This window comes from Glossina fuscipes, unplaced genomic scaffold (assembly GCF_014805625.2).
Source record: "Glossina fuscipes isolate IAEA_lab_2018 unplaced genomic scaffold, Yale_Gfus_2 59, whole genome shotgun sequence".
Taxonomy (NCBI): Eukaryota; Metazoa; Arthropoda; class Insecta; order Diptera; family Glossinidae; genus Glossina; species Glossina fuscipes.
Window position 1 is genome coordinate 6753001 of NW_023998431.1, and position 14671 is coordinate 6767671.

The following is a 14671-nucleotide window of genomic DNA, read 5'->3' on the forward strand; positions in this document are numbered from 1 at the left end:
TGCACTTTACAGGAATTCCGCTAAATTTTTATTGTAACGTTTAATGTACATGATACATAACAAATATATGTAGGTGAGTTGAAATGTTAAGTTTTTAATTTTTCAGCGGAAATTGGTTTCATTTCAAATGTACTTTGTGAAGTTGCGGGTCACGTTTACGCTTACTAACTCAATTTTTACAATCGTAAAATCGTAGTGTAGGCGTAAATCAATTTAGGAATATATAATGCGCTCTATGATATCTATTTTTGGATGTTGCATCCACACTTCGCGCCGTTATAAACTCTATTCCTCTCTATGGTTTTGCTGTTTTCGTAAGTGAAAATGTCCCTGAATACACGAAAATGCGTGCATTTTGTAACTCCAATTGGGTAAATACACAACATCGTTAATAGTGCATATGCAGGTAGACAAACTTTTCATATGAATAATAGAATACATATCACAATCATTGCATATATCCTCAATCTTCTGCTATTAAATATTATTACGGGCTAGAGAATCAAATTAATTAGTATTCAATCGTTGGCACATAATTTCAAATTAATTTATTCATAATTAATTCATAATGTTCATCCGTCTGTGTGTCTATGCGGTGTATTAGTATTAGTGACACTGTCGCAATGGTCGCAAAAATGAAAATATCGACTTCAAGTTGAGTAGAAACATTGGAAATTTTTGCACGCAAGTTGGTATTGAAAATGGGCCAAATTGAAATGAGGACGTGCCCGCAGGAAAGCGTAATCCCAGTTTTCAAAACAAAAATTGGTAGGTTTTTGTTCAGTATTCGAAAATTATGAAAGATAGAAGGCTGAAATTTTTTTTAAGAAAAGCTCTACCATTTATTTGCAAAAATGGAAAAAATCGACCATATCCATACAAAGTTACAAATGATTAAATAAATTATTTTTCTTTTTTCACTTTTTTGAGTTTTCATGTTTGCTAATCATAACAGTGTGCAAAATTATTTTATATATTCCCCAAATAAAGATACATTATCTGCCTAAAAACGAAATGACTTCTAAGTTAATTATGGTGGACACCACGACCTAGTGAATTAATTTTTTTTCATAATACCATCGATATGGTTACCAAATAAAATGACTTGAAGCGAAGCATTCGACTAGATATGTGTGTCAGTTTCAAATCATATATCGCGGAATTCACAACGTGTTGGATTGATTTTTTCAGTTTAATACCGTCAATATAGCTGTCAATTAAAAGGACCTGGGGTGGAGAAGCCGACAAGCCAAGTCTGTTACTTTTAAATTAATTGGTGGATTAGTTTTTCTTAACAGATAAATTTTTTTCCGTTCAATCCATTTTTTATAACAATAAATAAGAGCATAGGGCGTCAAAGATTGTAATAGCGGTGGGTATACGAGATTCGGCCCAAGCCGAATATAACTTTGTTAATACTTTTTAACTTAAGCCTAAAAAAACAATATAAACAGGGGTAAGTCGACGTTTCTTGTTGATAGTACTCGATAATGTATGAATGTTGTGCTCAAACGAAAAATAGCCACCAAGATGCATGTTCAAAAGAAAAATGGAGTAAAAGATCATTATAAAAGCACATATTTTATAATATAAAAAGAGTTTGGTTTTAAGATCAAAAACATCAAAGTGTTCGCCGAAATTTTATTTTTATTGCATTTATGGTGGCTGCCACAATATATGAAAAAGGGCATATGAGTATGGGATAAATGGAAACAATGTCTGCAAACAACATAAAGTGGATGTATAGGAGTACCGTAGATCACTTAACAAGTATGACGGCATTCACTACTTTTTCCTCGTGAAATTTGAATATTTTTTTTATATTGAAAATCAACCTTTAATTACATATTTACTGGCTTCAGTTTATATTTTATTTATCAAGCGTTTTTTGATATTTTTGTTCAAAAGATTTTCGGTTTTTCAACAATTTTTCGTTCGAATTTTATTTGCTTTGTCTTTCTCTTCTTTCCATTACCAATTTTGTTATATGTAGAGCAATGGTATAACATTCCGATCCGAATATTCCGATGTAAAATCAACGAGAAGCCTAACTCGATATGAAATTAATCAAATACCATTAAACCCTAAAAGCTCGATAATGAGAGCGGTAAACTGATCCGAGACTTTCGTAAATCGACTTAACGTCTGGCGAAGATCAATAGTCACATTATTATTTTGTTTCAGTTCTTCTTGCATTGCAAAGTGGCGAAGATTCAAAATTTAACCGTGGAATAGTAAATACATTAAGAAAGTTTGCCAATGATGTTGTGTTCGGATGCAATCGCATAACGTGCCATAAAGCAGATGAAGAAATTGTGTTATCAAAAACGAAATTCCTGAAGAATGCAATATGCCCTTTATGCTATACATGTTTTGGTACTCTTCTGAGCTCTATATGTATATATATTATTTCCATATCAATCAACTTTGTAACAACAATACAACGTTTATGATGATTTGTTTCCTATTATAGAATTATAAAAGTCAGTCTCGTTAAAGTATTTAACAAACCTCTTTACCTTGTGTACAAAGGCCTGCATATATTGTTGTGAAAATTACATATTTGACGAAAAAAAAGATAAATTCTACCATACCTTGTATATTGTATCTTTAAATCTTTTTTATTAGACAGTTAATCACATGTTCGCTCCCTGAATATATGCTTTACATTTTAATAGCATTTTTTCTGCAAATATATGGCTGCAATACGCAATCCATGCGAATGGAAATGGGTTTATTAAATGACTATCATCTACTAATGCTATCACTGAATTAATACAAAATATGACTATTGTAACCAGGCATTGAACGTTTTTGTTGAAAATAAAGACTGAAATTGCTTCACTTATGGTAATCGCTGCTTCTTCATTCAACATCGCATCAAACCCACCATTAAATAACGCTGCCAAACCCGTCCCTTGTAGGCGATTTTCAAATACAAAGTTGCCCCTCTTCTAAATCAAGCTCAACGAATTTGCTTAGGTAACTACCAATATTTTGAAGCATCGATTAAATTAGTTAAGCTTAGCTTGTCTTAATATTTTGCTTACCCCATTCCCGACATTATTTTGTTTAGGATTCAAATTTTATTAAATTTTAAAGTTTATTAGGACTTGTGATATACCGTCTTCCCGTAAACGAATCGTCCGCAGATGCCAATGTCCTACACAATCTACAACCCATAAAGGCTATCGGATTTCTTCGGATACTTTGGGAAACTTTGTTTGAAAACAACATTGGTTATGCCGTATCTGCGGGAAGCATCACTTAGTAAACTTATTGTGTTATACGAAGTAGTTATAAATGTCGGGGGAAAGAAAACTGTAAAATGTTATTCAAGTTCAATACCCTAAACGCTTTGAGAGAAACAAAGAAGAACTAAACATTTCAGAAATTTAAACTTAAAAATTGTAATGAGGTCGATTAAAAATGTTCGCTAAGAACATCATTCTACCGGTACCATATACCAATTTAATACACTTTCAGTGAAAAAATTTATACAATAATTTAGATTTACTCGCATCACAAGAGCGAAGCTATATTCAGTATCGTTTCAGAAGTTTTGCAAGCCGAGCAGAAAACTCAGTTTACAGTGTGACTATCAATTAAGTAATGATAATAATTATATTTTTTGTAAAAACAAAACAAAAAAGATGGGTCTTCCTTTTCTATTGTGCTGGTACGGTTTACAGAGATACGCATGCAGTACTCAAGTTTTCTTTAAGATTTCGTTCATGTCAGTTAATTTTTTTTTTCAAAAGCAAATCATTTACCGTGATAAGCTTCTACGAGTGTATGTTTGTAAGATTAAAATGCAATGTATGTTGGAATTGCGAAATTTTTACATACTTACATGGATTGGCAGCCAACAGATGGCAAAAGCTAGCACAACTACAACCACCATACGTGTCACTCGGCGTTTTCCTTTTCTAATTATTTGACAAAAAAAGAAAGAAAGAGAAAACAAAAGGGAGGAAGAAAGAAAAAGATCTTAAGAAATTTATTAAATAAACTTTTTGAAATATTGATATTATATAGAGCGATCGTTGCTGGCAAAGAGAAACCAAGTTTACTTTTAGGATCGATAAGAACAATATTATGGACGCATACAATTTTTCATGAATATTCAGTGAGTCAACAATAGACCATTCGCCGCGTTATTAAAGAAAGGCGCAAGATCATTTTTTTTTATTATTATATCCTATATCACCTGTGGTACAAGGATATATTAAGTCTACGCGGGTGCATGCACCACTTAAGATAACTTGAGTTCGACTTATCTTGTATTACATCGATGGATTGAGAGTGACTTTGTGATTCAGCTTGTCTGTTCCTCGGTATATCTTGTTTTTTCCTATTCAACGTATGGATCGCAATTTTCAAAGTATTTTGATGAGGCGAACGCTGTTGAAAATGTTTCGTATTGGACCATTTTTTCAAAAATTTCCGGTATAACATTTTATTTCAAAACGTCGTCATATATATATGAACAACTGTTTTAAGTGAATTGACGTAGAGTACTTAAGGGTGAGCTTTGTCCCACTGTACTGTTGTTACTTTTTGCATTACTGCAAATGCTTGCGACATATTTTTACATCAAAGTAGTATATATAATATGTCTATGTGCAATCTTTGTAGCATAAAAATGACATAAAATTATCTTAATTAAATTGTAACACGGTTACTATAGGGTACAAATAAACAAAGTACAGGAATTTAAGGATACTTTACAATCATTATATACTGTAATAAAATAATTGTTAATTAAATTATGTTACTAAATAATAGATTGACGGGAAAGTTCCATCGTACTTTACTACTTCTAGGCATTTTTACCTGCATTTGAAGACAAACCGGCGAATGCGTGATATGAGATTTTATCGTTAAGCGTATCTCCCGTGGTATGTAGGAGGATTACTTTTAATACTCTTCATTAGTTAGTTGCGAAAAACAAAGTGATTCGTTGCGGAGATTACACTCTTAAAGAAGTACCTCGATCTAAGCGATAATGACATTTTGTGGATCACGTTAAAAACTAACCCACATCTAACCATTTTCCCATTAAAAGTGAGTTCGGCACTCACTATCTCTATTTCTATTTCTATTTGGGAACAGGTTCAAATTTAAATATTTTATTTAAAATACGACAGAACTTTTCCGTTAACCTATTTGTTAACTTATTTGTTAATTAAGTGATTTCTTTTAAATAAATATTTATATTATATTACATAAAAATAATTATTACTAGCATTTTATTATCAGTTAGTATGAAAGAATAATATTTATGTACCAGCGTCATTACATTTTTCATTTTAAGCTTATATAATCACTAAATGCTTTCAAATGAAAAAAAACTCAAAACGGACTGCTCACCATAATGTCACTCTGTACCTAATGAAACATATGCAGCAGCGCTGTATGAAAATATATTGTTGAACAATAACAGAAAATGTAACGACTCGACGTTGTAAAGGCCTTAAAATAGTTATTTATAAATTATTTGTAAGTATTGTTAAATGAACAAATTTTTCTTTTAGACTTCCTTTCAAAGTGCGCCCCTTTCAAAGTACACATTTCGCAAATTTCAAAATAAAGTTATCATTATCAGTTTCACTATGCGTGAATAGTTATATGCGTATGATTGAGGGAGCGCATCTTAATTCTTTGATAGAGATAATTGCTTATGATCAAACTGGCAGCTGAACTCTAGACTGGACTGTGCTCTGGTTGCTCTTCGAGCGGGATTTTATTTTGACACCAACATTCTGGACAGGACTCTTTTCTTCGCGTTCGGTTTTCGCGAATAATATTCTAATACATTCATTCCTTAAGACTTTTAATATACTTATACCTAACCCGTATAACTTCCTAATTAGATGAGAAGTATATTAGATGGAATTTGTGTTAAGGTTTGTAAACATTTGAAAATCAAGATTCACTGAAGATGCTGAATTGTTGGACAGGCTGCGCACTGAGATCTTTGATGTGGCTATTGTAGGAAGACTAAACTAGGTTTATATTTTGTTATTGTATCCATTTTTTGCTTTACCAATTTGAAAGTAAAAATGGTGATAAATTCCAAAAACGCCTGCTACAACGTTTTTTGACAAATCTCAGAAAAGTTCAGCTGCTTTAGAGTAGTATGCTTTCCGTTTTATTATTCCACTTAGAGATCAGTCAGTTTTACTTTATTGGACACGATACAAGTAGCTTGGGAAATTTTCATTTGAGTTGCGCTAAGTATCTAAAATTCACAGTTCCATCTTCCGTCTTATTGTTAAGATTGTAAAATCCTTAAATTTCAGCGAAATCGATAATTTTTAAAAAAAGTAAACTTATTATTGATTGTAAACAATTAATTAAAACTAACATCAAAGGGTTGTTCGTTTTTAAAGCGCTTAAAGAGGAGAGAGAAAAGAAAGTTTATTTCCAAACTGAACCAACCCTTAAACATATTGTATATAAAATATGTGGATGTACAATATAGAATGCAATATAAAACTTTGATTTCTCTCGCTAAAGTCAACGTTATCCCATTGGCGCGTACGTTACATATTATAGTTTCTTGGAACTTTCATCTGCCGAGTTCTAAGCCAAAAAGCACCGTTTGCGCGAAGCATTATTTTTCTCTTTAACTAGAAAGAACATACTGCTAAATGAACAGTACAAATAACGAAAAATGGACGCGATACATTACACGGTAGATTGCGAGATGCATCCATACTTGAACGGATCAAGGAAAGATCAACCTATAAAATTTAGCCAAACATTAAAGAAATAACGGCTATGTTACAAAACTTGTCCATGACAAACACGGCAATCTTTAAAATAAGTAGCATTTTACTGCCAGCAGACGCGGCCACGTTAAAAAAAAAATTCGTATATTACGTTATCTAAGAGGTATTAAAATGAAAAAAAAAGCTGGTAAGAAAATAATCGTTCGGTCGCGACCGAATCTTCTTTACCCATCATCTAAAAGGAACAAAAAAAGTAAAAGATAAATTTCAACGTTCCATAATAGGCAGTGGGCGCGGCTGATTTTCTGTATTTTCGAAATTAAAAGTTTTTTTACATAAACGTGAAAGCGTTGTAGGCTCGTCCTTGGGAAAGTTTAAGTTACCTCCAAACTGTTTTGCAAACTTGAAGGCGATAACATCATTTTCACTAACGGGGGAATGTTTACCACAAATACTAGCCAGCTGCACAGACGGACAGATGGACAAATAAACGAACGGGCTTGCTTAGTTGAATTTCGAATTTGAAATCTGCCAAGAATATATATACTTTCGAAGCTTGTTTCTGCCCCTTAGGAAGATATTGAACGCAAATTCAACTTTGATACACTATAATACTGGATATGCAAGGTAAATTTTTTCCATTTTTGTACACGAATGCTACAGCATCGCCCATAGATTCAAATTTTTGTACATTTATCTTCTATAGTTTATGAGCAATGAACAAAAAGCCACATTTTTTATTCCTTTTGAAAAATAGGAGCATTGCAGGCGTGTACTTCGGCCGATTTGGTCCATTTTCAATACCGACCTGCGCACAAGAAATTCCAATGTTTCTGCCAAATTTGAAGTCGGTAGCTACATTTTACAACAGATTTGAATAAACGGACAGACCTACACGCAGACGGACATGCTTAAATCGATTTAGAATTTGTTGATGATCAAGAATATATACATTTTATGAAGCATCTGATGCTTTCTTCTAGCCGTTAAAAACATTTCGACATAATGAATACACTCTTTATCCTTCGGTGATATGTATAAAAACAAAAAGAACTGGGACCACCTAAAAGATCAGTGTAGGAAGATTTAATTGATCGTCCACCGTTAACATAATGGAACACAATTTTCATGTATTGATTTGAATGGAAAATAGTGAACTTACGAGCTAAGTTTCAGTATTATGTTCCTATTTTGGCGACATCTGTAAATCGATTCAGAATTTAACTGGCTAAGAATACGTAAACTTTACGAAGCCTTTTATGAAAATTTTTACATCCTACTAACGAGCGGATCTTTTGGCTGACGATTTAAAAGTGAATATTTAATGCCAAACTCTGTGAGAAAACTGTTTCATAAAAAATTATTGCATTTTCGTAGATCGAAAAAGAACGAAATTGCGGTAATAAAAAAATTACAAATTTAAATACCAGGTTTGGTATCATGTACCTCTCACTTGCTGTTTCTAGACACTATGTATAATAATAATAATAACAAATTGGCGCCTGATATCGACAGCAATTAGAACAGAGTGCAACATTCATTGTATTGCATAATAAATCCGTTGGTTTTATGCTAAAGTAGAATTTGACTTCCAAATTATGAAAAACATGTATTTTGTATGTTGGGACGCAAATTTGCGCGTATGTATTTCATTGGCTCGTCCCAAGCAGGTTACTTGATTCATTGCAGGTAACACTGTAAATAAGCTCAAGTTCAAAGAATAGTTTGAAAATTTTCGAGATGATCTGGTATGGTCAATAGTCGCTAAATGGGGTCAAAAATAACTATTAATTTTTTTATAACTTTCAAGTGTTTATAGCTTTTAAATGTAGGAAAGTCAAAAGGTTGAAATCAAGCCACCAAGACAAGTGGAATTGAAGTGAACGTGACTTCACAAATATAAAAACACCATTCGTTTGGCTGGTTGGTTGTTTCCATGGTCTCCATATATATGTGCGGATATTGTTAAATTTCGTCATTGGATACCAATCAATTTTGCAACATCACTCACAAATTTGATATTGTTAGTAACTCTTAATATGCTGACACATCATGCGTTATGTCAATGAGTTATCAAATATCAGCGTGTATACGCATGCAATGACGTCCTATTATCTTACACATTTTAACACTTTAAAGGCTCAATATTTTTTATACTTCTTAAAATCCTAAAATATGCAAGCATCTACGCTTATGCTTTAATGATGTGATAATTAAGTGATAAGAGCCGGAAACTGTTTCCTAATTGTCTGTCTTCACGCTTAACACTCCAGTGTCACAGAAGATCGCGTATGGTTTTTTCTCCATAGCTGCAATTGCATGTCTAATGTTGACGTAAGCTTACCGCGACTCAGCCGAAGGTTTGCAACCAGGTGCGCTTTTCCATAACCGCGCCAACATGCCAATGTATAGAAAACAAATTAATGTCAATGGTGCCACATACGATGATAGGAAAAAGGAGAGCTGTAAAAATAAAACCGATAACGGTGTTAGTCGTCTCCATTAAATATGGCCAATAAAATATGCTTTTTTAAATTTAATATATGAATATTTTAACAACGACCTCAACTTACCAAATATTTCAAACATGTAAGAACAAGTTGAACTTTCACGGTAACAACAATGACATTAATATTAGGAATAAAGCGTTTAGATGTGGTTGCGCAGTTGGTGCAGAGTTCTGCATGTTACGCATATTAATATAACTTTGTATCTGAATTACTTGCTTTTGCCAACAATCCTATTGCATATAATGCATTTTCATAACGTAAGTCAGAATGCTGCGCCATAATTTCTTCCATTTAAATCTTTAGAGCAGCAGCATTTCACAAAAACAAAACTAGTAACAACATTGTAGCTGAGCAAGGTCGACACTTAAATACCGTACACCAATTTATCTATCATAGTTGTGCCCTCGTCTTGTTAATAACACATCAAAAATTACACATTAACTTCATGCAAAGGCATTCTTTTCATGGAAGCCCGAATATCGTATGAAGCGATCCAAATTTATCTAACTTAATTTACTTCCAAAAAGCTTCATTATTTTTCAGTTTCCCTCGTAAAATAACTAGAAGTTCTCCTCATGTAAGGACGTGCTTTTCATAATAACCGGTATATATTTTGGGTCTCAAAAATAGATCTAGATGATTAAAATTTCTTACCGTTCATGTTTTTGCTACATTGCTACTATAGATAAATTTTCATCATAAAACATTAACACTTAGTTGATTTTGGCATAAAAAAGTTTAGATTTCCTGAGAATCCTAATATGCGATGGTATCCAAAAAACAGACCTATGCGGTCCAAATTCGGCGATTGCTTTCTTTGTCAGTTTATTATTATAAAATAATTTTCGTAGGAGCGGTTATATGAGAAGGGGTTCAAAGAGTTACCCCAGCCGAACGAAATCTTTCACATCAATTTTGAAATACCATTACTTAGCGACTTTCGCCGAGAAAAATATGAATATTACAATTTTTTTGCATATAACGGCGTTATAGTTGAAAGGTCCGATCCAAACCACTTCAATCCAAGAAAAAAAGTTTAATTAAATATAATAGGCGTACAAATAAATTTTTTTCACTAAATTGGTTGACGCATAAAAAGCATCTGACGCGGAAATTTAAATTTAGATAACTTAGAAATTGATGTCTGAACGATGTAAAAGTCTCAATTAATTACAAGCTGTCGTTCAGTGTATATCAAAGTTTAAAGAGATGGATATCATTGACGGCATTGCCTTTTTCTGTGTTTAATCTGGAAAAGATGTAGCTAAAAAGCTACAAAAATGGTTAACTTCGAATTAAAATGCAGTTGCAAAGTGCTTTGCGAGATTTCGGTCCACAAATTTTAGTGGCGAAAACGATGAAATTCGCGTACGCCCGTCTATTTCCTGCAAAACAACTAAGGAAATATGTAACGTTTAAATAAAATACATATATCTTAGTTGTCCTGTCATTGTCCTAAAGTTTAAAGCTGTTGTCTATGGAAAGTTTAGGGCAACCACGCGGTGCCACTTGAAGAGGAATGGGGAGGTCTACGGGGTAAATGTACGTGCCATGTGCGAGGGGTTTTAGACCTTGCTCACGGACATCCTTAGGATGGCTACCCCAAAGAATTTGCACGTACGTGCCCCTTACCGAATATTAGACGGACGAAACTCTAACTAATCGATCGGAGAATTGCCCCTGTATCTATTCTTCAGCCATATTCCATCATTTTTGTTTTCTTTTCTTTCTTACAATAATATTTATTTAAATAGTATTTTTGACATTCATCGTTAACGTATATTAACTGTTTGTCTTGTTTTTAATGTGACGACAAAATAATATTAATTGATTGAAAAAATTAAACTAGTATTAAAAATACTAATACAGCTATTAGTATTTTACAAATCAGTGATCTTTAAAATTATTAATTATATAAATTTTTTTTTACATAGATGTGGCCACAACTTACATGTTGATATTATACTTATTTAGATTTAACTTAGACATCAAAACCCTCAACCCATGATCCACGTAATAGAAAGGACACATCCAAATCAATAAGCACATATTGAGCAGCACAATTCATTACGCATAAACCTTCTTCGATTTTATGGTGTTGTTTCCAGTAAAGAGTTTTTTAAATAAATACCAAAGGATGCAAAATGAACGGGGAAATGACTCCACCGGAAATGTTCGCGATTAAATGTTCATTTATTCGACGTTGTTTTTGTGCAGTTGCATTCAATGTATGCGCTGCATAGAATGAAGCAACGAGATCATATTAATGATATCTCCTCAATTAGGCTGCTCTTCACGCAAAGGCTTTTGCACAGGGAAAAATAGAAAAAAGACCGACTTTTGAATGCATATTGCAAAAACGTTTAATGAGTTTAAAAATTGTCTTCTGAATTTAAAAGCATTTAATGAATTGAGAATAGTTAATAAATTCAAAAAATATTTGTATTTTGCAATTGAGATTTTGCACCAAAATGTATATAAGAAAATTTTCGGCAACTTGTCACCACTTTTTGGTTGCTTTTTAAAATTTTCTTCTAAAGATCTATTTCTCTATATACCTTTGAGTATATAAGAGATGTGGCTGAGTAATAAAATAAAATAATGTGTGGAATTGTAAGTTGAAGAGAAAAGACAGGCGTTTCTACTTCGATCTTAATACGCAACATACTGAATGTAGATTGAAGATCCTTGCGGATCTTGCTAGGTAAAATATGGCACACTCAAATCTCTCTATACGCCGTAAGATTTGTTTATTACACCAATTTCGTTGGTGCCTAACTTTATGTCATTGAATTCGCAGGTTATTCATTCTTTCAGTTAAGTCTTTTACGTTCATCTCTTTTTATTATCCCTTATTGTATAATGACAATGAGTAATTCCATATGCTCAGGTCTGCAACACAATTGTTTATTTAGATGTATGATAGTTTTCAGAAGATTTCAAGTTTATTTTTCGGCACTAAGTCGATCTACTGCCTATGAAGTCCCTCTTTCATCTCCACTTACAAAACTCCTTTAAGTAATATAAGTAAAATTAAGTAAATTTAAATTGAAGTAAAATTAAAAAAATGACAGGATCAAGCGGCGAACACAAGTTATGTTCTTTTTTTTCGTTTTACAACCTTCCTTTGAAGCACAAACCCAACTAATGATTGTTAAACTGGTAGAACTACGACCAACGTCAGCAAAACTTGCAGTTAGCATTTAAAAACTAAAATCTGTAATGCTTAAGCAAATAGATAAAATAAAAACAAGAAATATATATATACAGGTTACTTCGCGTTCCTGCTTTGTTTCATATTACAATTACACACATTATTTCAAGCACCCTACACGAAAGTTTAGTTTCCTCGTTTTTTTTTTTTGTGTACTTTTATTTCTTTTATTGAAGAAGTTTCGCTGTTATTATTATTATAATTATTACAATTAATTTAGCCGGACAAATAAATTCGAAGAGTACAGTCTTGAAGCACTAGCATCCAAGGCTGTTGGCTTTATCGAAAAGTCTATCACACTTTAGGTTTGGACCTGCGCCCATTAAATTGCTAATCTAGATATTTTTTCTACTAGGCCGCACGGGCGAATAAGATTATGGTTATATTTCAACATATTACTAGGCCTTTTTTTTGTCCAACTCTACGTTGATAAGCCTCTGTCGTATAGCCGAAGGGAAATTGTTATTAAAAAAATCGCTTTGCATATTTTGCGTTAATACTCAAAGTTTTCCGTTTAACCGACAATACATAATTTCACCCATGGAATCTTTCAGTGCTCAAACAATTGGTTCGCTTATTCAATTTCAATGTGTTGTCTGTCATTAATTACTTAATATGCCCCCGTTGCGATTTGTATTATCCTAATTTTTCTGCTAAGGTTCGGTTATATCGGCCTTTTAAACGAAGTGCCGCTTCGAGTGTGGAAATCTGATCTGTGCAAGGCAAAAGGTGAATAGCATGCGTATCAATTCTTTATAATTTTAGCGGTTTCGGCTTCATTGCACTTAACAAAATGGCCTCTTTTACAACACAGAAAATTAATTGTCTTGCACCGTGTGGTAATAGATCTTATACATAAAGCTTGTAAGAGATAAAGAAACGATAAATAATTTTTAGGATCAGACAAATCTTTTCATAAAAAGAACTTCTCCTAAAGGTCTTAAAAAAATGTTGGGCTAACTTTATCACTCTTCTATTACAACTATTGTGTGTATCAAGTTGAGCCTTTTCGAATTTAGATCTTCGAAAAGATGGTTCACACACCACGTGTAAAGGTTTTCTTTGGGAATTTCTATTTTCATTAAAAGATGTTTAAATACTTATTATTAATTTTTTTAACTCTTCTAGTTTTCGAAATACTTTCGACATATATCTATTTCTATCAAAATAAAGCAATTTGACTTATAATTTTGTTTAATCGCCATAGTCGCAAAAATTAGAGTAGGAATTTCCAAAAAACATCGAAATCTTTTGCATATCTGCCTTTAAAAGTATTTATATATAGTTCTTGAATTCACGCTGCAAAAGAAAGTATTAACGAGGTCCCCATTGTTTTTACAAATGTTAGAATATAAATCTCTTGTTATTAGCGAAATAGTCGCTTTTGGAGTTTCGCTGGCAATTAAACCCATAAAATCGTTGATAAATTTCTCACCTGGCAAGAGTCCTTTGGCAACAAGTTTGACTATATTTGCAATTGAAGCTTAATATTAAATTCAGTCTGATAACCAATTACTTATCCAGTAAGAAATATAAACTTAATCTAGTAAATATAACAGTTAAGTTACCAACTTTTCTATTATTGTAGGTATTTAAGATATGATGACCAAACTTATTAAGAAAGCTATTCCAAGGATCAACATTTTACGTTCGATACTAGGTAAATTGATCAGAAGTAACCAATGCCCATACGGAGATATTGTCACATTATAGTACCCCATCTTAATTCGCTCAAGGCAAACAGGAGAGATTGTGTTTATATTGCTTCAATCTTATCGACATAATAATGATAATTAGGAGACCAAATAATCGATGAATATTCACTTAGGTGCTTTATCAACAAAGTGCAAATATCTTTTGTTAAATAAGAGTCGTTGAAGTTTTTTGACAACCTTTTAATAAAACCAAGTGAATATCTAGCCTTACTCATAATTGATTTTGCGGGTAGATTAACAGTTACTTTGCTGTTAAAAATTGCGTTCAGATCCTATCTTATCCATAGTAAAATTTAAATAAGATATTTTTGATTTGAAAAATCAGTATTTGTTGGTATTTAATGTTGGACCGGTATACGTGATGCAATTTTTCTAAAATTAAGCTTAATATTTTCACATGTTTTTCAAATGTTTTTCCCGTAGTCGCAATTTCATAATGAAAAACAACAACGTTCCAAATATTATGCAAACGTGTTTATATAGTCTTGCTCTGCC

At 32.5% G+C, this 14671-nt stretch overlaps 1 protein-coding gene across 2 annotated transcripts in view; it reads right to left on the reverse strand.

Annotated features, from left to right (window-relative positions):
• The window catches only part of LOC119637258 (allatostatin-A receptor), a 47836-nt gene that overhangs the window by 3834 nt on the left and 29331 nt on the right, over positions 1-14671 (reverse strand). For both annotated transcript variants that reach the window (XM_038033137.1, XM_038033136.1), the window contains exons 4-5: positions 9082-9200; positions 3854-3929 (exon numbers count right to left, since the gene is read on the reverse strand). In XM_038033137.1, the coding sequence (XP_037889065.1) occupies positions 3854-3929; positions 9082-9200 (195 nt within the window). The remainder of the gene's footprint in view (positions 1-3853; positions 3930-9081; positions 9201-14671) is intronic.